A 26,661-nucleotide genomic window follows, 5' to 3' on the forward strand; every position below is an offset into this window, starting at 1 on the left:
ACCGGACTTAACAACACCGAGGGAGGGCGGCGGCCGGCTACTAGCTTCACCCGCCCCTTTTCTTCCACTCCCGCCTCTTTCCATTCCTACGTAGACGGGTGGGGCCCGCATCTGCGTAGGAATGGAAAGAAGCCGGAAGGGGCTGGGCCACAGGCGCCCAGACTTCCGGCACGCAGCCGGGCTGCCCTGCGGGTAGTTCTAACGCGAGGCGCGCGAGCGGGCTGGGTGACGTCAAGGAAGGCGGTGGGACGACGTGTTGGGCATGCGCAATAGGTCGACTTCGCCGACCCTGGCCCCGCCTGCGGTAAAGGACCTGCCCACGCGGGTGGGATTTCTAGTTCTGTGGCAGAGGGCGGGCGCCTAGCGGCTTTCTTGGCAGCGGGCAGGAAACTGGCAGGAGTTTCTGAGCCTGAACGTGCAGCGGAAGTAGAAGAACGTATGTATGTGTGAAAGAGACCTCTGCCTCATTTAACAAATTACGATACTATGCTCAGGAAACGGTGTAGGGGTTGAGCTGAGCCCATAGTCCGAGCGTCCGTGGATGTCCAGTAGTAGGGGAAGGCGGGACCAGCAGAAGTTAAAATACAACCCTCTTCTACCCGATTTCATTTATTTACTTTTCTGTCTCAGGGTGAGATGGTTGGTAGTCCACATTCTGGTGTATATTAGTTTAATCAGATTGCTATTCTTACAACTATTGGCGGGAAGGGAAGGGGGAGTTGGCAGTGAAAAGAGTGCATTTGGAACCTAGAACTCTATCTCAGAGGGCAGTTTTAGGTGAAATGCTCAGAATTTTGCCAAAAACTCCTCTGCTTCCTTTCTGCCCCAAACTCCTTAAGGTTTGAATCAGAGAAAATAAATTACAACAGGTAAAGTTCAGCCAGAGAGAATATAAATCTAGCCGTAGGCTAGAAAGACACATGAATTTGGGACTAATGGAAGCCAAGTCAACCAAAAAATCAGATAGCATTGGTGACCCCATCTTGTCTGGGCTGGGTTAGCATTCCAAAGCAGAGGGAGGGGAAAATGGCCTCTGGAAGATGCTGTAAGACTTAAGGGAAAGTTGTTGGCAGGTTTCCTGGTATGGCACTAGCTGGTGTTAATAATCCCCTTGCTACTGCTTTGTTTTTAGGCCCTTCTTCAAGTGTCTGGAGCTCAGAGATGCAGCACAGGGGAGGGAAATGTGACTAGTTGAGGCCTCCATGCTTACTGTTGCTGCCAGATCCCATGTCAGCACCAAGTCCTCAGCTGCTGGTGGCAGCTGCTCAGCAGACGCTGGGCATGGGAAAGAGACGAGGCCCACCCCGAGCGGTCTGCCTTCATCTAGCCGGAGAGGTGCTGGCTGTGGCCAGGGGACTGAAGCCAGCTCTGCTCTATGATTGCAACTGTGCAGGGGCAGCAGAGCTCCAGAGCTATCTGGAGGAGCTGCAGGGTCTGGGCTTCCCGACCCAGGGACTTCACATCCTTGAGATTGGAGAAAACAGCCTGATTGTCCTTCCTGAGCATGTGTGTCGGCACTTGGAGCGGGTGCTGCTTGGTACCATAGTCTTTGTGGACGTTTCCAGCTCTCAACTTCACCCTTCCGTCTGCTCCCTGGACCAGCTTCAGGACTTGAAGGCCCTCGTGGCTGAGATCATCACACATTTGCAGGAGCCACGGAGGAACCGATCCCTGGCAGTCTCCTGCAGCAGGCTCCGTTCCTCAGACTGGAATCTCTGTACTGTGTTTGGGATGCTCCTGGGCTATCCTGTGCCCTATACTTTTCACATGAACCAGGGAGATGACAACTGCTTAGCCCAGACTCCACTACGGGTGTTCACTGCCCGGATCTCATGGCTACGTGGTCAACCACCAGTCTTGCTCTATTCCTTTAGTGTCCCAGAGAGCTTGTTCCCATCCTTGAGGAACATTCTAAACACTTGGGAGAAGGACCTTAGAACTCGATGTAGGACTCAGAATGATTTCACTGACCTCAGCATCTCCTCTGAGATAGTCACACTGCCGGCTGTGGCCCTCTGACTTTAACTGTTTTCCTGTGTAGAAGGAGTTCCGTAAATGATCAGCTCTAGGTCACAGGTGGCAAATAGGAATCATCTCAAGTGCCAGTTCCAAGCATCTCAAGGACACTCGGGAAGAATGCTGTAATGAATTTGCCATTTTTATGCTGAACTGGACTAGGGAGAGTAGACCAGGATGCTTCAGGAATAAACAGAGTCCTTTGGAACAGAGGCCATCAGGTGAAGTTTATTTGTTTATTTTTACAGCAGGTTAAAAAAATAAGGAGAGTCAAAAATTTCAATTGAGTTGGAAAAACCCACACATTAAAGTACCCAGACCTGAGTTTTTTACTGAATTTCTTGCTTCTGATTTTCACCCAAGGCAGCTGTCACCAGTTATTCAGAGCTTCAGGCTGTCCTTATTGGCCAGGAACACTGCCACTGCTATAGCAATCAGTGCTGTCAGCATCAGGAGCCATCGGCCACATTGCCTCTGTGAGGAGGGAGGGGGAGAGAAGAGAAAGAGGCCATGGGTTGGTCAGAGTAGATGCAGGCAAAAATAACCTTCCTTCCCATTGTAGCCTAGTGGAAAACCTTGGTTTGGTGGAGGAGAAAAAGCTTTTTATATCTCTGTCTCTCTCACTTTGCCACCTCCCTCGGGATAAAACCACTTTCCAGTGGTCACTGGCCCAGGGAACCACAGCCAGCAGGGGCCAGGTACTTAAATACTGATATGAATAATCGAAAGTGGAAAATAACTCAGCAAAATTGTATTCTGTTTATATTCCTTTTCTTGCCACTATGGTCATAATAGACTAAAAGAACACCATTTCATACTTCAGCTAGTAGTAATTTTTTCCCTTCAGGCTCAGGCGTTCCATGAAAATTAGGCTTGGAGGCATGAGCCAGTGTTTCTTTACATGGTTGCCATACTCTCAGTACAGTATAAACCAAGCTGAATGGGGCCGGCTGGCAGATGTTGGCAGGGGCTGAACAATTTTATGGGCAAGATTTGGCTAAAGGAGGAATCGTCCCACGATCACCTAGGGCTGTATAGGAGGATAGACCCTCTTACTCTGTGAGGCAGCTGCTGGCTCTGGTTCAGCTCTTCTCGACAATGCTGCAGCTTACGCAGGCAGGAGAGATACTCATCACTGAGGTTGTCTACTTCTGAACGCAGTTCTCTGCGCTGTGTGGGGTGGGGTGGGGTGGAGAACACCACCAAGGTCATCAAGACAGTTCTGTCAAGGACAGAGCCCAGGTAGGGTAGAGGGCCCTGTGTAAGTTACCCTGTCATTCATTTGGAATTTTTACCTCCATCCTCCCTTCCCAGCTTTTCTTAGAGCTTTCAGTTTGCCTTCTGACTGTCTCACCTAGTTTGTTTGTAATGTGTTCATTTAAATGATTGATTATAATGCATATTATTATATATTATACATGTGTGACAGTTGTATGTGCCAGTGCTTTGTAAATGGAGACACATAAAAATGAAGTTCCTATACACAACCAGGAAGCACACAACCTGGAAGTGATCTTAGTGCAAGTCTCTTTGCTGGGAACTAGTTGCATGTGAACACTTCTGTAGCTATGTTTTTCTGTGAGTATGCAGATAGGAAGAGTTTTGTTATTTAAAAGACACTTTTAAGTTTTAAGATACTCAATGTAGGACAGAGTTTGAGGAGTTAATGTGTTTGTCAAATGTGTTTGAGTTTAGGTTGACTTTCTGAAAAGTAACTCTTCAGTAAAACCTTGAATAAGGGTTGATATAAATAAGAGAAAAGATTAACAAGTTAACCCGAAAGCAAAGATGTTTTATTCAGGCCTAAATGAATACCTGCAGGCATCCAATCACAACTTAAGCTCTGAAATGCCTGTTATCTGGCTGCCTCCCAGCAGTTTCCCTATCACTGTAGGATGAGCCCCTTACTATCTGAGGTCACCATCTCACCTCCTTTTCCTTGGCCGGGAGCTGCAACGTTTTCTTTTGGAGCTGGTCTCTGAAATCCCAGTCTTTCTCCTTCCCTGGACCCTCAGGCTCCACTTTGTTATGGGAGGGCTTTGGACTCCACCCAGGCAATGCCTGATCTAAAAAATCAGCCAGATTTGCAGTGATAGTGAGGCCCATACCTCTGAGGAATGGCCCCTATACTCTGAGAGAACCCCTAGGCGGGAGGGAATAAGGAAGGGCCTGTCCCTGGCCTGACTGTGGATTGCAATTCTCTGACTTTTAAAGAGCATCCATTGGGACCCTGCCCAGACTGGACAGAGAGCGGGAATTTGGGCCCCTTGAGGGCAAGGTTGGCATTTTACTTTTCTCTGTATCTCTAGTCCTGTCTAAAGCCAGATACTTTTAGAAAATACTTATTAATTTAGTTTCTTTGGTTGCATGTCACATCTTTTAGTCTGGGAGGTTTGCTGGATGCTTCAGTATAACTCCATTTTCCTTCTGTCCTTGTTTCAAAATGATGAGATGAGAATGGCAGTCATATAACTCATCTTCATGTAGTTAAAGATGGTTTTTCAGCCACCTGGCAGTCTGCATCTTTGTGAAGAGAGCCCTAAACTGGGAGTCAGAAGTTCTGGATCGTTGTCATAGCTGTGTCCTTAATTTGTGTGACCATAGACCTTCATTTACCTTCATTTTCTTATCCATCCTATGTGGGCATAATAATTCCTTCTTTATATTTTACCCAGTGATTGTGATGACAAAACAGAGGGCCATGTGCAGTGGATAAATGAGCTTTTGCCCCTCCAGATGTATGATGAATTCTTCTCAGGAAGCTAAGGCAGCAGACTTGAGGGCTGAGAGTGAGGTGACGGTTGCATGTGACGTGGTTTCTACTTGGGGAGCTGGATGTGGTTTGGAAAGTTAAGGGTAAAAAGTAACAAAATCCTGAGTTCAAAATCAATTTATTGAAATATTCAATACAGACATATGTTTTCAGAGGGAGTCGAAATCCTTTTCACAGTTTATATACCTCTCAGGATAGGAGGCTAACTAAAGTATTCTCAGAGCCAGTGATGAGTCCTTAAAATGCTCCTCTAGCTCCCTGACCTAATAGACTCCCAGATCTGGGTGGGACTCCAAGAGGTCATGTAGTCCATCCCTCTCTCTCTAGGCGGACAAGGAAAGAGCAGTATTTTAGTATTTGTGGAAATAAATTTGCTGACCTTTCTTTGTTAAGAGTTTCTCCTGTTCTTGAAGCTGTAAGGATTGATTCTGAAGCAGACCTGTTGGAAAACACAAGGAACTTTTCTGTGCTAGCATATTTACTGCGAAGAGTATCTTTTCAGAACTTTGCTTAGAAGCTTAATGATTGTGTTCCCGTCTGTAGTTGGTTGAATTGTGTCTCCTCCCCCTGCCCCCCACAAATTCATATGTCAAAGCCCTAACTCCCAGTACTTCAGAATGTGACCCTATTTGGAGATAGGTTCTTTGCAGAGGTAATCAAGTTAAAATAGGACATTAGAATGGGCCCTAACCTAATGTGACTGACGTCCTTATAAGAAGGGGAAATTTGGACACAGACGTGGATGGATGGAAGACATGTGAAGAGATGGACAAGACAGCCATCTCCAAAACAAGGAAAGCGGTCTAGAACAGATCCTTCCCCCAGAGCCCTCAGAAGGAACCAACCCTGCCTGACACTTTGATTTTGGACTTCCAGCCTCTAGCACTATGAGAATGTAAATGTCTGTTCTTTAAGTCACCCAGTTTGTGGTGCTGTGTTATGAACACACCGTCCTTATGTCTTTTCCTACCATGTACATTTAAGTCTCTGCTTAAATGTTACCCTAGAAGAAAGACTTCCCCAGATGACCCTGTGTGAAATAGCAACTATTTTCTCTTTAACCTGCTTTATTTTTTTCTCTGTAGCCGTTATTAATACCTGACACATATTTGTCCATAGAAACTCCGTAGTCCACTGTAGTGTTTCCTTAGAATGTAAGCTTTGTTAGGGAAGAAACCATGCCAGCTGTGTTCATTACTGTATCCCCAGTGTGTATCTAGGGTGCCTGGCACTTGGTAGGGGCTCAATAAATACGTATTGAATAAATAAAGGCATGATTTTGAAGTGACTTGCCCATTCAGCTCCGGCTGTGTAGGAGCCCGGCTTCTGCTGGGTTCTTTTTCCCTTACCCCTGTGGCTGCCTTGCTGTTTTCATATTCATTGCTGTTTGCATGAAACTTCTCTGTCAGGGTGTCAGAGGTTAAGGTGTTGGGCAACCAGCAGAGCTATTAATTGAATCAGGTTCTCCAGCTTTTCAGAAATTGCCTGCTTTTCTTCTGAGACGTCCCTTTTCCTCTTTGGCCTCAACATGTAATTTTGAAGTGGACTGAGGCATATGTAGTGTGAGCTTATTTTCTGAACCATTCCTAGTGACAGAGGTCTACGTGACATATGTACATAATAAATTAGAATATATAAAATAATAACTACCTTAGAAAACTCAACACGTTTTGAAATCTGTAGTTCTGGGGGAAATTCAGGTGGTTTTTAGAGAACATGGCAGAGAAAAGTAGAAACAAAAAAACCCAGAGGCTAATGTGGAACTTGTGAAGAGCTGTAAATGACCGCATTGCACAAGAAGAGGGTCTGAAAATGCAGAGGTAGAGGATATGCCAAGGACTGGGCTCCCCATCCCTCCTTTGGGTGCCTTTTGTGGGGCAGGAGCCCCAAGAACACCAAAAAGCCACCTGTGCTACTTTCAGAATCTGGAAAAGGGACTTACTCTGCAACTGCTGTACTTTGGTCACCAGGGCAAGTTTCTCCTCCTCTGACCTCTTTAGTTGATCTGAAAATGAAATAATGCAAACCAAAACAGAAGAACCTAAGACTTAATGAGCTCACCCCTGAGGCTGGAAATTAGTAATGGATGCTGTCTTGCCCATGGCCTCTGACAAGTGTCAAGTGGAAGTCGCGCTTTTTCCTGCTTGTCCCAGTTCGGAAGAGGTGAACCAGAACCCGACTACCTGGGATTTCATCTGCATCAACAGTGGGCTGAATTAAGGGTTATATGTGCACATAATTTGGTCCTCCGTCAGCTGACAGAGGCTGTGACTGGGAAACCTTCACGACGCCTTGTGTTTCAGCTGACCTTTCTCTTTAAATTAGGAATGCTGCCTTGACACGTGACTGCTGTATTCTGGCTTAGAGGGATGGGCTGGATCCTTTCAGTCTTGGATGATTAAAACAGCTTTGACTTTTTCTCAAAGTCAAATGAAATCAGCAAGTCAACCAAACAAACAAGTGAAAGACTGAAGCCTTTCCCCCCAGCTTCCTTTCTCTGGGCTCCTTCAGCCAGAGGCCTCCAAGGAGAAGGGTACCTTGTAGGTGCTGGGTATCCGAGCTGCACAGGTCTTTGTCCCCCTGCAGGCGTTCAATCTTGGCCTGCAGCCCCTGGCACTCATTCTCCAGAAGCTGTAGGGCCTGGTTCATCTGTAAGACTCTACTGTCTGCTCCCTGGAAGGAGGAGGAGGGGTGGACACAAGCAGGTCAGTGCTAGGGTCGAGGTGGGGGGCAGATCCCAAGGAAGAGGAAAACTGTAGAAAATTGTGGAATTTTAGAGCTGGAAGGAGTCTTAGGGAAATGGAAAAATAGGAAAAGTCTTAAAATTCTTCGCTTTGCTCTATTCCTCACACTTACAGCAAACAGCGCGTTAGATTTTTTTTTTTTTTTTTTTTTTTTTTTTTTTTTTTTTTAATTTTTTTTTTTTTGCGGTATGCGGGCCTCTCACTGTGTGGCCTCTCCCGTTGCGGAGCACAGGCTCCGGACGCGCAGGCCTAGCGGCCATGGCTCACGGGCTTAGTTGCTCCGCGGCATGTGGGATCTTCCCGGACCAGGGCACGAACCCGTGTCTCCTGCATCGGCAGGCGGATTCTCAACCACTGCGCCACCAGGGAAGCCCTGCGTTAGATTTTTGATGTTCACAAGAGATACATTTGGGTAAATGCCCAAATTAAGAAATAACTGAATCATCACTTTTCTAGATGTCTTCACTTCTCATTCTCACGCTATCCGGGGTGGTGGAGGGTGGGGGTGGTGGAGGGTGGGGGTGGGTGGGTGAGGCAGGTAGGATCATTTTTCACAACGAATTAAGGTTAAAAAGAAAAGGGCCTTCAGGAGAGTTGCCTTGTAGGTGATTCCAAGAAGAGAACAGTGGGTGAGACGTGGCTGCGCTGCGAGGTTCCCTCCTGTGATAAGACAACTCACTTGCTGTTTCTTATCAAATGGGCTTTTTTTTTTTTTTTTTTTAAAAAAGAATTTTAATGTCCTTTGAGAAATTCTTTGCCCTTTAAAATAAAAAATTAAAGAACAATATACGAATAATTTGTACATAAGAATATAAAAAGTGAGAAGCAAAAAAAAGCGAGAAGCAAATAAATTCTAAGGTTTTTGTTTTTTAATAGATTTGAAAGGAAACCTATAGATAAATCTTAAATGTTTTTTAACCCCCATTCCTCTGTCTGATCTGTTCTTCCTTTTTCTACATTTGGAACATGAACTGGATGCCCTGCTGGGATGGGGTGCAGAGAGTGGGTTTGGGGTATGACAGTAGGCTGATGACTATTCCAGCCCAGCCCTTTGCATTTGGATGATGTCATTTCAATGAACACTTAGGTCATTTGCATGAGCAGTGCAGACATCCTTGCTAAACTCAAAATTAGCTTTGGGGCCCCCTGCCGAGCAGCATCTTCTCTCATCACCGCTGTCAACACCTCCCTCCCCTAAGCCCTGCCTTTCCTCCCCACCTCCCTACCCCCAGGGCCTGGTACCTGCAGTTTGGACTGAAGCACGTGGAGCTGGCTCTCCAGCTCCCCGTGCTGGGTCCCCAGGGTCCTCCAGTCCTCCTTCAGAGCCTCGTACTGGCTCTTCCACTCTTCACACTTCTGCTCGGCCAGAGCCAGGGACCGCTGAGGGAGATCAGAGGAGAGGGTGGTGCCTTGGGGGTTCCAGGGAGTGGTGCAGCTGGCTCCCTTGCCACCCAGCCCCAAGGACTGTGGAGCATCCCCACACCTGTGTGCTCTGCAGTTGCTGCTCTGCACTTATTTTCTCCTCCAGCACTTTCTGCAGTGACTCCTTGGCCTTCTGTTCATAGCTGTTTTTCTGCTCTTCCATCTCTAATAGCACCTTATTCATTCCCCAAGGAGTGTATTTCTGTAAATGTGAGGCAATTCAACAAATACACATTGAGCTACTGTGTGCTAAAGCCTGAGCAGGGATACAGAAAGGAAAAGAAATTGGTCCTTGCCCATAGGGCAGAGATGTCAGTAATCTGGTGGACCTTCTTCCAGGCTGGAGGCAGGCACGGAGAGTCCCTCAGGTGATGTGAGAGGTGAGTGGGGATAATAAACTGCCCTGGGCATGCTGGGCATTCTCCCCTAGGCCTTCCACAGGCACTTGAAATCCAACATTTCCAAAAGGAAATCATCTTTCTAAACCTGCTCCTATCTCAGTGACCAGCATCACCACCCACTCAGTCTCCCAAACCCTAAACCAGGGAATCATCCTTGATTTCTCCCTCACCTTCTCCAAGGAATCAGTTCATCATCAAGCTTTGTCAAGTCAACGTCTTTAACAGCTCATACCTGTATCCTGTGTCCCTACTGCCACCTCCTTAGTTCAGACCCTAGTAATACTATTATATGGATTATATAGAGACTATATATTATCTTCATGCCTTGCCTCCCTTCAAACCCTTTTCAGTCCTGCAGCTAGAGGGTTCTTTCTAAAACTTAAATCTGATCACGTTACAACCTGCTTAAATCTCTCAGTGGTTCTCAGTGTTCTAAGGATCAGGTCCAAACTCCTTGGCATGGTTCCTACTTACAAGCCCAGACTTTCAACTCATGCTGCCTCCACGCAAGCTGAAATGCTTGTAAGTCCCCTAAGCACTGTGTTTTTCAGCGTCTGCCTTTGCCCATAAAGCTTCTTCTACTTAGAGTATCGTGACCCACACTTTTCACCTGGTTAACTTCTACCCATGTTCAAGATTCAGCCCTAGAATCATAAATTCTGATAAACTTGGCCAATCATACCTACCCCCTGACTCTTTATGGATTAGGTAGTTTTACTGGTGTTCACATAGTATCTATACTTCTAATCTATTGACTCATCTGTCTCCTTTAAGGGACTGTAAACTCCTTTGAGGCAGGGAGCAATTTTTTTTAAATAAGATTATTTTTATAGGCTTGGGGATCTGAACAATATTCAGTAAAGTCAAGTTTTAAAAATTAATACATTTGTATTTTTAGAATTTCTCCTGGCTTCAAGATCAAAAAGAAAAAGACACAAGAGCAGCTTTGCAAATTCACTGAGGGTCTTGCCCTTCCAGTGCTTTTCATTTTTATGCCCTGTGATTTTTGGGAAAGCAGGAGCCTTTTACTATCGACTCTGGGTTACCCAACTGGGTAAGAAATAGTCTAGATGATGCAAATTTAGAGTTCAATATCAAATCATTTCCATTTAGCTTTGGAATCATCTGAAAATTTGGATTTAAATGTTGAGTGGGTCTTATGTTCTTGGAATTGTCATTAGAAACCAGATACAGGAGTTACTGGTTGAGATCATGCATGGTTATGTCCAGGTTATTGGACTTAACCATGCCGGTCACTGACCAGCTTTATCCCCCATTGAAAATGAGTAGACTGGCATTCTGGGTTATATGTCAGTCTCTTATGAGCTTGGTTGGCATTACTGAAAAAATAAAAGTTGTGGATCCGCAAACCCATAGACTATATAGACTATGTTCCCCTGCAAAATTCTAACTACGTGGCTACCTTATCTTCCTAACATCAAGTGGGAGCAGTCTGGCTGGTCCATCTCATTCTCTTGACTTATCTCCCTGCCTGTCAGAAATCTATCGCTTCTCGAGTGTGAAAACTGACTTTTTTCTATCTTATATAATCCAAGATCAGGCCAATCCAGAGATTACCGGAGCTGGATAACAATGCCACAGAAAGCCAGGAGTCACAGTCTTTTACTTTCTCCCAGGGATTGCTGCTAGATAGAAGTTGCCCATGGGATGAAAATCATTTTGCAAGACTTCATTGTAATATCCAACTCATCTGTTCAACTATTAGGGCCTGTGAAGTTCTATCCAGGTGAGCTGAACCTTTACCAAGGGCCTCTCCCTACGTTTCCAGGTATTCTCAAGTTTCCCCTGGAGCTGGCAAAGTGCTCAGTGCTGGGCTTCCTTTCCTAGGGTGCAAAGTGAAGGACACCAGGAGAAAAGGAGAGGGGGATGGAGATAGTGTTTTGGTGAATTGGAGACCGAAGTGAAAATGGTAAAGGTCAGAACTGGGTGAGTAGGGATGGGTGCATTAATCTCTAGCAGGTGATGTTTCTAGAGAGTAAGCTTGAGGTTCAAGCATTCTCTCCCTTAATTCTAGATTCCTGAGCTAGAAGTGTCCTCCAGAATGCTTACCTGGGTACAGGTGTACAGCTGGTTTTCCAAAGATCTCAGTTTGCCCTTCAATTTGTCTTCATTAAGCTGGCCCTGGAGCAAATGGGATGAGTTAGCCAGAATACAGCTTGGGCCAGAATATAGCATGCAAAGAGTTTTGTTCTGTATTCCCAGCCTACTGCCTAGAATAAACAGTGTTTGTGGAATTGAGCTCTTTCAGGAGGTAGAGAGGGGGAGAGATGACGGATGTTTGGAAAGAAAAGGATCTTTTCCTCTCACTCTGTAATAGGAGAAGGAAGAATCAGACTGGCCCCCAAAGTCTTCTGTGTACCTTGAGGTTTTGTATCGAATGGCTCAGGGTATCATAGCAGGGGCCCATTTGAAGGAAAGCTTCTAAGCTCTCCTTTTCTTCTTTCATTACCTCTCTCCCCTGTCTGTCCAGGCCCTTCTGTACTCCGCACCTCCTCTCAGTCTAGTACATGGCCCTTTACCTCTAAAGGCCAATAGGACTAAAGGGGTCTCCCCTCCCAGGGGGAACATATATCCCTCCCTTACTCCCTGTTATGGGCTGAATTATGTCCCCCTAACCTCCCCCCAACGTTCATACGTTGACCTCCTAATCTCCAGTACCTCAGAAGGTGACTGTATTTGGAGATGTTCTTTAAAGAGATAATTGAGGTCCTTAGGGTGGGCCCTAATCCAATATGACTGGTGTCCTCATAAGAAGAGGAGATTTGCACATCAGGATATGCAGAGGGAAGACCATATGAGGACACAGGGAGGAGAAAGCCATCTGCAAGCCAAGGAGAGAGGCCTCAGAAGAAACCAACCCTGTCAACACCTTGTTCTCACACTTCTAGCCTCCAGAACTGTGAGAAAATACATTTCTGTTGGTGAAGCCACCCAGTCTGCGGTACTTTGTTATAGCAGCCCTAGCAAACGAATATGGTCCCCTCACACACACACACAGGACTCTAGATGAGAAATTCTTTAAGAAAGCAGGAAAGGGAGGAGGGATATTAATTAAGGCAGGGTGTGTAAGTGTGTGTGGTAGTGGCGGTGGTGGTGAGAGGACCTCGCAGAAAGCCACATGCTATTTATTCACGAGCTGGGTCTGTCTAGTGGCATTTTGGACATTCCAAGAGGGATGTAAATCTCAAGGGCGGGGGTGGCAAAAGGCAGGCAGGACGGCCAGTTATCCGTTTCTCAGTTTTTCAGTATTTCTGCTGAGCAGCCGACAGCTTCCTTGCTGCCTTATTCTTTCCTCCACCTGTAGACATATTCCTTTTTCCCAGGTAAGGGTTTTGTTCCTCCAGTCCTGAGTCTGATTTAAGGTTGTGTGTGTGAGGGGGTGAGGGTAGGGAGGTGCCATGGATGAGACCCAGTTTCCCAGAGAAAAGACCATGGGTCGCTTTAGCAGTAACCGGTTCTCATCCTTTCGCTGGCTTTTCCAACCAGGCCCCGTGGGACTCTTGTGAGGTCTAGAAATTACATTTCTCCTCAGGTCTGAGATGCCACGGTCCCTCTCCGTCGGGTGGCTTTGACGTTTCCAACCCTTATGACATTCTGGTCTGTAACGGCCAGAGGGCAGAGGAGCCTCTGTTTTGAGGTCTGTCCCCCTCACTGAGTTTCAGGGCACCTGGGAGAGGCAGGAAGTGGTATCTCACAGCTCCTGTTTTGATCTTGTTTGGCTGATTCTTCTAACCCTGGGAGCCAGGGGGCGCCTCCACCCTTTTTCCTTCCTGTATTCCTCAGCGGGGACTTGCAAAAGCAAAAGGCTCTGCCAAAAATAATTTTTTCAAAGTGCCTCCTGCTATTAATGTTTTTCATAATGTGTGGTGTGAGAGCCGAAAGTCAGGATTTGGCATCTACAATAACCACAGGGCTTTGGGACAGAGAGACCAGATGGACAAAGACTTCCACTGTTCTGGGCTCCAGAGTAACTGGGAAAAGTTACTCCCCTGCACGGCCTGTTCATTATTAATGCGCAGGTCCTGAAATCAGCTCCCTCCACCTGTACTGCAGCACCGGGTTCAGAGAGTCTGACTCTGTGTATTTTCCTTTGCCTAAACTCTTACTTTGCAGGATGCAATCAAACCCACTAAGTTTGACAGTTTATCCTGCGGTAGTTTCAGAAGAAAACAAACAAGCCCAAGGCAATATTCTTACAATTTCCCCAGTCTCCTACCCTTTCTGGGTAGCTCCCTTCTCCTTCCTTAGTATGGTTTTTATCCAGTACTTTTGCCTCTTCCAACTGTTTTTGTGTTTTAGCCACACCCCAGATTACTTTTCCATTCACATTGTAATAGAAGACAATTCAGGCTAGCCCCTTCAGTGGAGACGAAGGGCCACCCAAGTCTGGGGCTTGGAAACATCTCTGATCCACAGCTCTGCCTGCCCAGACTCCCCAAGGCAGGCAGGAAAGTTGCAGCCAGGTTGTTGCGAATGGGGCATGTGGTTTCCTGGTCTGAGCCCCAGCTCTCCCCACATGAAGCCCAGTGGTACAGTATGGGGAAAGAAGCACCTTTTACAGGCCGGTGTGGACCTTTTTCGGCAGTTGCATCCCAGGAGCGCAGGGTTCAGAGTATAGTACCCCCGCTTGTAAAAGGGAGCAAGGTGGAGGCCGTGCACCCCTGGTGCCGGTCTGAGGCCTTCAGCTCCCGCTTCTGCTTTGCCTTTCCCCTGCCTCTGATCTGCTCTCCAGAAACACCACCGCCTCACCACAGAAGCACCAGCCCACTTCTCATCTCTCTGCTCTACTAGAGGTTGCTTAGGGCCTGTAGCCAATCCCCCAGTGCGCTGTCATCTTAAGATCTCATTTCCACTTGGCAGAACTTAAAACCCACGTGGACCCTGCTCCGGCTTTGTATTGCCCCATACTGAGGGCTCACTCTCTCTACAGCCCGAACTGTTTCTGCTTTCAAGCTTGGACCCAGCTCAGGAGTCTCTGCTGTGCCCCAGGGCCTGTCACATCCAAAAGGCCCAAAGTCAGCTTGAAGGTGGAGACAATAGAGGGAGCTGATCGTTGGTGTTCTAATAGAGTTTGTGGTGAGCTTCTCCGCATGTGAAGTTGGAGATTCAAATTATGGAGGCCAAATGGAAAACAAATAAAGGCCTGAACTTGGCTGAATATCGGAGTCCTTGTTCTGGCCATATTCTTCCGCTTACTTTTCCCAAGTACTGCAGTCTGGGACTGTCCTTTCATTGAAGTTGAGCTTTCCAAGGGAGGGGTAGGGGGTTGAATTGTCTTGTTTGGGGGGAAGCAAGAGCTGTTAACTGAAAAATCGGAGACTATTTTTCTTAAAAACAGGAAGCTGAGGGGTTGGTGGGGAGGAAGAATACAAAAAGGGTGAATATTGGGGGGGGTGGGGGGAAGGGAGGGAGAAAACCACAGATGGAGGAACTCCTGTCCCCCCGCGGGAGCATGGTGCGAAACTGCCCTCAGAGTCTACCTTGGAAATGTCTCTTAATAAATCCTCCACATTCCCACCACGCTGGCTGTAATTCAAGTTCTGATTGTGTCTTACCTGTGGTATTGCGAGAGCTTTCACCACCCCTACACCCACTCGGAGCCAGGGTCCTCGTTGTCAGAGAACCTTTTATAAGGCTTATAAAACACAGATCTGATCAATCGCTTTCAACTCAGTTCTACAGCTCTCTTTTTCATTTCATTTCATTTCATTATTTATTTCTTGGCCACGCCGCACGGCACGTGGGATTTTACTTCCCCGACTAGGGATCGAACCCGCACCCCTGGCATTGGAAGCGTGGAGTCTTAACCACTGGACCGCCAAGGAAGTCCCACCACAGCTATCTTAGTACACGTGCTGCCAAGCGAGTGCAACTCCACGGCTACTGGACAAGAGCCTTCTCAGGACGGGCTGGACACTGCTAAGCCTAGGGCTTTAAACCTGAGGAAAACGTGGTCCCACTATGCCCCTGCTTATTGCCTGCGGCAGTGTTTCTCAAACTGGGGTGGCATGCATTCTCATGATATATATATATATATATATATATATATATATACTTTTCCTTTAAAAGGGAATCTATAACAATTTAATTTTGAGATACCCTATTCAACAGAAAAAGTTTAAGCACCATAATTCTAGAGACCTATCTGAGGCCCTTTCGGTCTTATCTTTGGAGCTACTCTGACACAGTCCCTTCATTTCCATCACACTCTGCTATACCCTATGCTTTGTTACACCTAGGCCTGTAATCATTCTGATTCCTTCACTGTAAGCACCCTTTTCCTTTTTCCTTCTTCCTTCCCTTCCTCATTCCTGCTTCTGTACTGGTAAACTCCTATTCAATCCTTCCAGACCCCGCTGAAGTGGTCCCTTTCCTTTGGAGTCTACCCTATCCCACCTCAGGCAGAAGAATTGCTCCCTTCTCTTTTCTCTATGTTACTTTGTAGAAAGTTCTGTTACAGCTTTAGCACACTGCAGTAGAGTTATTTATGACCTATCTCTCTCTTCCTGGCTGCTATTGGAACTCTTAAAGACAAAGGACCCTACCTCTGTCCCTGTAGCACCCAAGCCAGCACATAGTTGGAACTTATCAGATGTCTGTTGAATAACCGAGTGAGACAATCTCAGTTTAGTTCAGCACCGGAAACCACCTGGCATGCACAGCTGTCTATCTCAGGCTCCTACTGAGCTACAAAAACAACTTTCTTAACCAGCAGGAGCCCTGAACATGAACACCTAAATCCGGGTACAGTGACCGACATGAAGACGGAGTGCTGAGCCTAGGAGTCTCTTTGACATCACCGCAAACTTTTTAGTTTTGTCCCACGTCCTCCCATCCTATCTCTCTGTCTAAGCACAGCCATCTACATGGTAAGGTCAGATGTTCACAGAGGCTGGGAGGTTGTGTGTTCTCTCTGTGCACCCGGGGCTTTCTGCTCCAGTGGCATCAAACTGCTTATTCTCCCTGAACATTAAAGTCTAGGGGTTTCGATGTGGTGTCCAAGGACCCCTGGGAATCCAGGATCTGCAAGGTCTTCCCTTTTCCAACTACATATCTGTGTGAGGCTGGATTTTCCTCATATGCTTCAACCAAAACAATGTATTAACAACAGACTGAATGCAGACGCAAATATGAGAATCTAGCTGTCTTCCGTTCAGACATTAAAAAGATTTGCCAGCTCGGTGCTTTGCAACCACCTAGAGGGGTGGGATAAGGAGGGAGGGAGGAAGATGCAAGAGGGAGGGGATATAGGAATATACGTATGCATATAGCTGATTCACTTTGTGAATATACAGTAGAAATATACAGCTGTATATTATACAGCAATATACAGCAGAAAATAACACAACGCTGTAATTATACTCCAATAAAGATGTTTAAAAAAAAACAAAACCAAAGAAAAATTTGAAAAAGCATAAAACAATGCCACTCCTCTCACTATTTTTTAAAAAAATATACTTATTTTTCACAAAAATATATAATTTAGGTTCACATGTAATCTATTTACTATTGTTATTTTAAAATTAATACATATTTTAAGATTGCTGTTTTCATTTCAATGTGGTAAATATAAAAAGTTCTTTGGATTTTAATAATTTTTTTTTAAAGAGTATAAAGGGGTCCTGAGATTAAAAAGCTGGAGACCCATTGCATTAACCTATATCATGCCTCTGGTTCTTTGCCTATGCTGTATCCCCTGCCCAGAATATAGTTCCTGTTTCCACATTTGCCTGGAAAATACTAATATAACTATAAATATTTCCCTGGTTCTCCCCTTCTGTGGAGTCATTCATTCCTCCTTGTATTCTACTATATCCTGAAAACATTTATTTCTCACATCTCTGCATTGTTTAGGCATCTATCTCCCTGACAAAACCACAAGCTCTCTAAAAGCAGGAACCCTGTCTAATTAATCTCGTTTCCAGTGCTCAGTGTAGAGAACATGACTTAATGAATATTTGTTGAATGAATGGACTAAAATCAGGAGGTCTGAATTTTAGTTCCAGTTCTGCCTCTAACTAGCAGTGTGACCGTGGACTAGTCACCTGACCTCCCTGACAGTCAGTTTCCTCATTGGCAAAATGAGAAAATTAGCTAACCTCCAAGGTCCCTTCCCACTTTGACATTCATGTCTGGGCTGACTAGTAGGTGCACGATGACTTGGAATTAATATTGGTGTGAATCCCATATGAAAATAGTTGCATTTATCACAGTCAGTAATATTAACTGAATTGGGACCGTCCTTTCTTTCTTCCAACAAATTGAAAAATGGAAACTCTTGCCTCTTTTGGTTCTGGGTCTTCCCTGGGTGTGTCCTCAGCTGACCACCCTGGATTGAGCCAAGCTCTCCCATATATTTACTGTGACATGTTTGACCTCTAGGTCTTGGCACCATCCCCCACCTTCGGACTCTTCAGGAACGAAAAAGCCCCTTCTCTTGATGGGATGGGATGGAAAGAAGAATGAGATAGGCACACATAGGAGTCCATGAGCTTTGTTCAAGCAAAGATTTCCCTTACCTTCCAAGAGCTGTCAGAGGCCCGAATCAGGGCAGACAGTAGGTCTTGGAGAATCACCATTTTCTGTTTTAGAACCAGCTCCCTCTGTAGGGCCTCCTGGGGGGCAAAATGCAAGAGGGAAAGATTAAGTTGGAGGAGAAATGGGCAGATGGCTGGAGGAGCTGAGGGGAGAATTCACATGTTACTTACTTTGAGGTACTCAGAAAGCTGGATGATTTCCTAGAGAGAAAGAAAACGGGTATTTAAGGAGATGGTAGGTTCCCTGAAATCCTAGAACATGGGAACCGAGCCAGGATTGGCTTGGGCTGAGTAAATTTTCTTCCTTGACTCACGGTCCCTCTGGGCCCCCATGTCTATGCTCAACCAGGAAGAGGGTGCCCCTCCATCCCAGCTGAGTTTACCGTGGAATTCCAGAACGTCAGAGCTTGGAGGAGCTTAGATGCCACCCGATGCAACACCTTCACCGTGAGGATTTTCTTACCTTATCTAGAACTGCAACTCCATAACTGGAAGAGAAGAAAAAAACAAAACCAAAAAACCAAAAATGTCAATGGATCAAAGAAATAAGAGTGTCAGGAGGCAGTGTATTGAGTCCTTCTCTGATCCCTTCTGAAGAGCCAATGGGGAAGGTTGGGTGGAAGGCCTTCCTTTTTCTTAATTAAGGTGGACGTGGAATTTCCTTGTGCTCCTCTCCACATTCTGGGGGAGGGTTCAGGTAAAAGCTTAGAAGAGAGGGATGGATGGGCTGTGGAGGAGTTGAGGTCAGGAACATGAAAGGCACTCACTTGGTTTGCTGACTGGCATCGTTCTTAATTGTTGGCTGTGTTTCTTCTGCCTTTGTCTGAGTGCCTGAGGGATAGGGATAAGGTGATTCAGAACCCATGGGAGAGGCAGTGAGGGAAGTGGAGAGGGACAGGGACTCTCCACTGCCAGCGAGTAGAAATGCCTCGGCCCAGTGAGTGAGGAAGGCCCTGCTCTTACCACGGTGGTGTTTGGGTGGCTTCTTGATGGGAGAGTCCTGTGGTAGAAGGACCCCAGCCAGGGAGGGGAGGTGGTCAGCTGGACCCCTCCAGGCACCTGAGGGGGGATGGTGTTGGGTTGCAAAGACCTTGGAGCTGGTCCCTGACACCTGGAAAGCAAGTGGGGGATGCTGAGAGCCTAGATAGAGCCTCTTAGAACAGGATTCTCCAGCTGACTGCAGAAAGATGACCCAGTGATCAAGTTTTGGGTCCAGAAAACCAAAGGAACCCATTCAAGCCTTCAAAGCTACAAGGTTATCCCTGCTGCTGCCCTTTCTTGTCCTGCCTGGTGGGATCGGTCTTCCTTAGTTCAGGCACATGGGGAGCTGGGCTTGTCTCCAGTTACTCTCTCTAGAGTCCCCGATGCCAGACACTTCCACCCCCTGCATGGTGCTGTGGAAAGTAACTGGTCTGAGGTGGGAGTGAGGAGATCTGGGACCAGGTCCTGCCTTTTCTTGGTCTCAGTCTCCCGGCTGTATAATGAGGAGCTTGGAGTAGATGGTGTCCAAGGTGCCTTCCTATTCTAGAAGTGGTTTCCTTCCTCTTAGTAACAGCTGGACTATTGTTGAGGTTTTGTGTGAAGAGAAGGTAAATTAGGCAGCTGTAGGGAGGAGTGTAGCAGTAGTTGTCACAATTTTGCCTGCTATTTTTATATTTTCTTCTTACAAACTAAAACATTTTATGTTTGTAACATAACACTAAAAGGCTAAGAAATGCCTGTGGCAGCTAATCATGCAGATTAACTCAATCTCAAGAAATCTTAAATAACTGATAGGCTCAGGAAGAGTTCTTTAGGTAACTGTGTTTTCTGTTCTTTTTCCTTAAAATTATTTTTTCAATGAAAGCACATAACCTTCTTGCCTTAGAAAGTACACAGTTGGTTTTATTTTACAGCTGGGCTCGAGGATCATTTTTCTGAACAGCACCTCCTGTTGTGGATAACATATGCACTGGTTAAGAAGGCCCGACAGAGCACGTACTCTGGGGACAGTACAATACCAGTTACTTGCAGGGAATTCAGAGGACCCATCCCTGCTGTCTACATGCTCACGGCGTGGATAGGAAGACACAGATGGTTTGCTGGCTGAGCTCATGTCAACATACCCTGGTTTTTGCTAGCACTGCTCCTTCCCAAGGCAGACTAATGGGCCCTCTAAGAGTTACACAATCTTAGAGGATTTATAAGCTCATAAAAACCACAGAGAGCAGAGGTGGCCTGGAGAAGCTAGGGAAGCTAGGGCTTCCTGGACCAGATGCGGCCTTAGGTGAACGATATTGGAATTGGGATGGCCCAAGAGAAAGAGAGAAGGTGGGTGATGCAGCAGCCTTACAGAAGAATAGAGATGAGAACTCTGTGTGTGTGTGTGTGTGTGTGTGTGTGTGTGAGAGAGAGAGAGAGAGAGAGAGAGAGAGAGAGAGAGAGAGAGAGAGAAAGAGAGAGAGAGAGAGAGAGAGAGAGAGAGAGAGAGAGAGAGAGAGATTCAAGGGAGACATTAAGAAGATTGGTCTGTGTCCCTGGCCTACAGTAAGCATTCATTGAATATTTGTTGAATGACGGATGAATGAACGCTGTAGAAGATATGTCTAGATAGACTGAATTTGAACTAATACTAGGAATTAGCTATGGAATTGTTTTTAAATTATTCTTTTCTCTCCTAAAAGGCAAGTGCAAAACAAAAAAAGTAGCTAAACAAAAAAAACCCCCAAAACACAACAACAAAAATATCTGTTGAGTAAGTGGCTAAGGGAGACTTTATGGTGACTGAGGAAGGAGGGACTTCATTTAAATCACTTCTTAGGGACCTTGAGCCCACCCATCTGCCTTGGTCCTGCACCCCATCCCCTCCAGAGCAGTGTGTCCCTCGACATGGCCCACCTGCTGTCTGGGGGAGGAAATCCTGTTGGCCCAAGACAAGGGGTCCTTGAGGTCAGTCGCCTGGCCTGGCCTCCTGGAGGGACCTGGCTCCCTGGCCTGCGGGCTCTGTGCCTTGCCTTTCTCCTCCACCTTCAGGTTCCTCCGTCTGAAAAACTGCTGTTGTCGTGCTCTCTGGAGCTGTTCCCTCTGCTGGGTCCTCAGCACCTTCCCCGCCTGGCGGCAAGTGGTCACATTGGGGCGGCAGCGGCGGCTCTCACGGGTCTCCTGCCGGCGCTCGCACTTGGCCTCGTAGCTCTCAGCCCACCGGGCCAAGCCAGAGGCAGGCTTAGGGTCTGGGCTGATCATGATGACCTCCTGAGCACCTGTTGTGCTTGGCTTCCAGTTCCTGGAATAGCTGCCCGGATCTGCCAAGTGCCAAGAGGGAGGCGAAGAGGAGGGGTCAGGAGATGGGCCGAAAAATGGCCATCTCCCTGGACGAGGGGGCAGAAATAGCACAGTGGCCCATATGTGTGGGTTGACAACTGAAGAGGAGATAATGTCATATGGGGACTCAGGACTTCTGGATTCAGCCTATAGACTAATTTCTGCTCTTCTCTGGCCTGCGTCTCCCCTTCTGCAAAGTGGCGAGATTCCTCTGGCTGTCACTTCTTCCTTGACCAAACGTCTCACCCTGCCTCTAAATTAGGGGAGCGTGAGAAATAATTGATAAAAATCACTAAAAGCTTCTAGCCTTCTGGAGGGCAGATGGGGCTGTGTTCCTTTTCCAGGGACTTCTAAAGAACCAGTTAAACTGGCTCCTTGATCCCCAATCTAAAAGGGAAGCCAGAATCTTTACTGCTCTCTTGGCCCAGTTGTTACCAACATAGGTGAGTAACTTTTCTCAAGGCCTGGAGGGATAGCTAAACCCCTCGACGTGCTACCAGTCCTAAGACCAGCACTCACTGTCCTCAGCTTAGCCTTTAGCAGACATCTTGCCAGCCTGGTCCGGGGCATGGTTCGGGAGGGACACCCCACGCTATTGCCTGCAGTCATGGAGTCCTGACCTTGGTCCCTTGGCACTCCACTCCTGGCCCAGGACTGGGCTCTGACTCTGAGGTACAGGACAACCCAGATCCGTCCTGGCTGAGTACTTGCCACTTGCCCATCACTGGCCAAAACTCATTTCAGAGCTTTCAGCTCAGTATCTCTTCAAGTGGCAGGTTCCATTTTTTTAGAATCACCTCCCTGTTAGGGCTAAGTATGGTGCCAAGTCTGCTTTCCTTAGCCCAGACACAGATTGTGCCATCAAAACCAGCAACCATGTGGATTATACCTGAATAAGGCTATTGCCAAGAAAAAGGAAAGCAAAGCAAACAAACAAAAAACAGCAACCAAAAGTCCCCAGGGAACCAGGCTTGGAGTAGAGACCACACTTGCTGCCCCTCTCCATGGCCTTACCTGCTACTCACATAACCCCACCCTCACCCCTTCTGCCTTCTCTGTGCCCTTCTCTCTCTTTCCTACTCTCCCTCACCTACCTTCTGCAAATGTGTTCATTCTCCTAGAACCCTCTGGTAGCTTGGCTGAGTTGGGGCTGGACATGGCTAAGCTGGATTCTGAGCACTGGAAATTCTGGTCCCTGGGGTCAGCCCAGAGACTGATGAAGGGAGGGGGACTTCCCCTTACAGCTGCCGCCTCTCTCTGTCCCACAGCCTCACTACCCACCACCCTGGGAATCTAGCTCCTGGGGAGGTCAGTGAAGGGATTTCTCAGCTTCACCAACCAGGAGGCATTTGCTGGCTCTGGCCCCTCGGGTTTATTTATAGTCAAACAGACTCAACAGGTAGCAGTCTCTCCGCCCTTTCATTGGAGTTCCCTGCTCCTCCTGGATCAGTCTGGAATTCTCTGCAGGATTCTTGCTCTCTCTTTCTCTCTCTCTGGTCATACGACTCCTTCTGTGGGGGGTCATGGGTGGGGCCGTATCACACCCTGAGAGGGGGTCTTACATAGTCAGACCCTGTTTGCTCTCCAATGCCTGACTCTCCAGGCTTGGAGGGGCAACTTCTGGTCTTGGGAAGTGCTGACCCCAAGCAGAACTGTTAGTTTGTCAATGCGTGTCCACTCGTCTCATCCCTGGGTGCCTCTCGCCTTTCTTTAGGCTTTTCTCCTCACTCCTACTCTGTAGGGTCCCCTCACTTCTCACCTGCCACTTTCTTCGTTCAAAAACTTAGGAAAGGATCTGAGAGGCCCATTCATATTAAATTATGAAGGACCGGGTGTGCAGGTAAACTCCACTTTCAGAATCTATACTTGTGGTGTCCTAAGCCATAGGCCCTAGTTATTCTGCTGTAAATGGGGGAGGCGGGGTGCCCCGACCCTGGACTCAGACTGTGTGGACTCCTGTCCTGGCCCTGTCATCTACTACCCACGTGCTTTTGAACAAGCTATTAACTGTCTCTATGTCTCTGTCTCCTCATTTATAAAGTGGGAACCTACCTCCTAAGGTTATGAGGATTAAAGAGAAAATGCACGTCAAGCATCTGGGGCATAGCACACAATAAATGTTAGCTTTTTATAATAATATGATTATTATCACTCCTGTCCTACTGATCTTGGATATTGAAGACTCAGTGCTATAAGACAAATGTCCCGAGCTAACCTAGCACTCCAGGACCGAGAATGCCTCATCCTCCAATTCCCCCGCCCCCTTTCTCTTTGAAGGGGCACCGTCTACCCCACGGAGGCGATGCTGGTCCCTGGTTGAAACCATATTTACTGTTGTTCTGTTCATCTGACTTCTGGGTGTGGGCTACAGGGAGAAAGGACTACTCCGTGGTCTGGGTACAACTGCCATCTCGGTTAGGCCTGGCAGAAAGGCAAAGAAGAGAGGACTGCCTGCTTCCCACCTTTAAAATGGGGGCCGCTAGGTCCCCTCCCTGTTTGGTTCCAGGTAATCCCTCAGGCTTCGTAGATGAGGCAGATCCCTTGATTATGGAGAATCCTCCTGCCTCCTGCTGCGAAGAAGAGAGGGCTGTTGGGGAGAGATAAGTGTGTGGGCTCTGTCTACGCTAGTTCACTGAAACCCATGGCTGCCCTGCTCTGTTTCCTGGGGGGTCAGACCTTAGCCCTTGCTACCCAAGCTGGGAGTTGCAATGGGAAAATCTCCTCAGAAATGCGAGTGTTCTCAGGCCCCCAGGCTCTCACACTGGGTAGGATTTGCTGGGGCACACATGGGTAGAATCATACCCAACTTTCCGGGAGGTCTTGGCTATTCTGATTTGCTTAAACACAAGAAGCCATGTGGACGGCTGACTGACAGAGATGGGCTATAGAAGGAAAAGGAACGGGTCCCCGTGTGCTTCAAAGAAAGGTCACTGGGCCACTGCCCAGGCAGCCCTTGGTGGCATGACAGGGCCCAGCTGGAGCTCTGGGAAGGGGTGGTATTGGCTGGGGGAGAGTGTCCTCACTGCCACAGGGGGAGATCAGGGCACTGCCCTCACCTGACAGTGCTTTGTTGCTGCCTTTCCCGGTCTTTGCTCCTAATTCCCTGCTGTGTGTGTGAGATAAATGGCCTCCTGCATGAATGAACGGTCTGGCCTTCCTAGCCGAGAGCTCTCAGAGTGAGCTAGGAGAGAAGGGCCTGCACCCAAGCTGCTGGGAAGGCAGCTTGGTGCTATGGGGTCCCTGCTGTGAAGGGAGCTGTAAAATGTACCTCCCATCACCGGGGAGCCTGAACCCTTAGTCATCTGACTCACTGCTAATCTAATCTTATGGATGGAGCAGAGAGTGATGGAAGCTGTGCCTCTGGAGACCAACGCGGGACACTTTCCTGTTTACCCAACCCCCAACACTCAAACTACAACATCCACTCCAGTGTCTCCCCCTTCAGACCAGGGAAGCTGGCAGACAGAGCCTCTTCTGCCCCACCCCAGAGTCGGAGGTCCCCAACCTGGACACAAAAGCCTCCTCCTCAGTTACCTTGGGTCCCAGGATCCAACCCAAGCAGCTCAGGAAAGCAGCCCAGCTCCTGGGCAGATCTCGGCTCTGGACTCTGATGGGGCAAGCTCTCAATCCATGGCTCTGGGCCCCCTTAGCATTTCCCTTCTTGGTACTGTCTTTCTTTTTGCACAGCAGCCTTGCTGAAACAGGAAACCACAATACTTGCTCACCCCAGTTCCTCTCTCTTGCTCTCTGGTGCGATCTGAGGGGCGCCTGAACCCTTGAGGCCTTCAGGGCTGGGCTCAGGAGCTCCTCCCACCAGTGGGCAGCCCAGCCTCCCTTTCTCTTGCTCTTCGATTGGTCTGAGCTCTCAGTCAGTTTCAAGTCAAAAATCCCTTTCTAGCTTAGACAAGGATGGGTCTCTGGGTCAGATTCAAACCTTGCAGTTTCTATGAAGGGGGAAAAAAGGCCTTTATGACCTAGAAAAGAGGTTCCAGTGTAGGTTTTCATGTGTATCAGGTAGTTCTCTGTGTAAGGATTTTCTCTTTTCTTACTTTACTTCTTCCCAATCCTGGTGTTGTAAAGACTTTCTGCTCTTCTAAAGCACTGGTATTTTTTTTTTCAGAATTCTGGAATGAGGTCAGCTCTGAAGTTCCTTCTTTCTGAAGCAATGGGATGGGGGACAGGGGGTAGGGGAAGGTGAAAAGATGGTGGTTGGGTGGCTGGGAAATCAGGGAGCAATAGCAGGCAGAATCTTATGGAAATATTTCCTAGTCCACTGAGCTAGGAAATTTGGGGAAAAACTAAAAGGAACTTATCTGTGTGCATTAAAAAGAAACTCTTACAGGGCTTCCTTGGTGGCGCAGTGGTTGAGAGTCTGCCTGCCGATGCAGGGGACACGGGCTCGTGCCCCGGTCCGGGAAGATCCCACATGCCGCGGAGCGGCTGAGCCCGTGAGCCATGGCCGCTGAGCCTGTGCGTCCGGAGCCTGTGCTCCACAATGGGAGAGGCCCGCGTACCACAAAAAAAAAAAAAAAAAAAAAAAAAAAAAAAAAAAAAAAAGAAAAGAAAAGAAACTATTACAAATGAGATAGTCAGGAAATTTCCAAGAAGTCCAGTATAAGATGGTGGAGAGGGAACCAGATTGGGACAAGTTGACTGAGTAGCTTTGTAACCTTTGTGCAATTCATCTTGTCTGAATGGTCCATTCAGTGTCTGAATGGATGATTTATGTGGCTCCCATGAAGTCTAAGACTTCACATGTGAGGCACGTAATGAGACTTTTAAATAGCTGTGATAAGATAGCAGTTATTAAGAGGTTGGGAGTATGTCACAATCTTCTCAGTTGCCTACTACTGCCTCCATTCTCTGAGGAGAAAGAGAACAGGAGTAGGCAGGGGAAAATGAAGAGGATGAATTCTCAAGCACTGGGACTGAAGGGAAACGACATTCCCTCAGGATGAGAGACAATAGACCAAGGTCCTGTGCCTGAAGCTTGGCACATGAAGATGGGAATGAGGACAGCGGGGCTGGGGAGCCCAAGATGGCAGAGTAAGAGAATGTTATGGGCATAGAAGTATGAGAGGGTTCTGGGAGTTTAGGGCGCTAGAGCATAAGAGAGGACAGATGATGGTAATAGGAGTTCCTGTGGGCCAACTATTTGGGTTCCATTGAAAGTCAGAAAGAAATATGTATGAAGATTGAAATCCCCTTTAGCTATGTATTCAATGGGATACCACCTCTACTTTAACTGGGGTTTGGAGAGGTTACAAGTGTGAGTTCAAGGTCACACAGGTTTGCCTGGCATCAGAGCCTGAGCTCTTAACACTATGTTCCAAGAATAATACAATTAATAAGGTTGTCATACCTATCTATCTATATGGACAGAAACACACACACACACACACACACACACACACACACACACACACACACACACACACACACACAGA

The 26,661-nt window shown here is 47.3% G+C and overlaps 2 protein-coding genes across 4 annotated transcripts; one reads left to right on the top strand and one right to left on the bottom strand.

The window, feature by feature from the left end:
* The first annotated feature begins 276 nt into the window (after positions 1-276).
* Positions 277-2,353, top strand: C1H1orf74 (chromosome 1 C1orf74 homolog). Of its 2 annotated transcripts, none has more exons than XM_059041268.2 (2): positions 277-436; positions 1,133-2,353. In XM_059041268.2, exon 2 carries the CDS (start codon positions 1,228-1,230, stop codon positions 2,017-2,019), a length of 792 nt encoding a protein of 263 aa, XP_058897251.1. In that variant the 5' UTR covers positions 277-436; positions 1,133-1,227; the 3' UTR covers positions 2,020-2,353. The 2 variants fall into 2 exon arrangements, with proteins under 2 accessions (XP_058897251.1, XP_058897259.1); XM_059041276.2 differs by having other exon boundaries at positions 296-440; positions 1,133-2,230.
* Positions 2,221-24,877, bottom strand: TRAF3IP3 (TRAF3 interacting protein 3). Of its 2 annotated transcripts, XM_059041104.2 has the most exons (16): positions 24,749-24,877; positions 20,792-21,195; positions 18,878-19,025; positions 18,682-18,745; positions 18,378-18,402; positions 18,086-18,115; positions 17,897-17,992; positions 11,427-11,498; positions 9,017-9,157; positions 8,776-8,913; positions 7,327-7,462; positions 6,732-6,794; positions 5,169-5,228; positions 3,946-4,082; positions 3,073-3,186; positions 2,221-2,490 (listed from the first exon to the last, which is right to left on the bottom strand). In XM_059041104.2, the coding sequence occupies exons 2-16, from the start codon at positions 21,134-21,136 to the stop codon at positions 2,398-2,400; spliced, it is 1,662 nt and encodes a 553-aa protein (XP_058897087.1). In that variant the 5' UTR covers positions 21,137-21,195; positions 24,749-24,877; the 3' UTR covers positions 2,221-2,397. The 2 variants fall into 2 exon arrangements, with proteins under 2 accessions (XP_058897087.1, XP_066888393.1); XM_067032292.1 differs by lacking the exons at positions 18,378-18,402; positions 18,682-18,745; positions 18,878-19,025 and having other exon boundaries at positions 2,222-2,490; positions 24,749-24,786.
* Positions 24,878-26,661: the final 1,784 nt, after the last annotated feature.

The sequence above is a fragment of the Kogia breviceps genome, chromosome 1 (genome assembly GCF_026419965.1).
Source record: "Kogia breviceps isolate mKogBre1 chromosome 1, mKogBre1 haplotype 1, whole genome shotgun sequence".
In the NCBI taxonomy this organism is placed as follows: Eukaryota; Metazoa; Chordata; class Mammalia; order Artiodactyla; family Physeteridae; genus Kogia; species Kogia breviceps.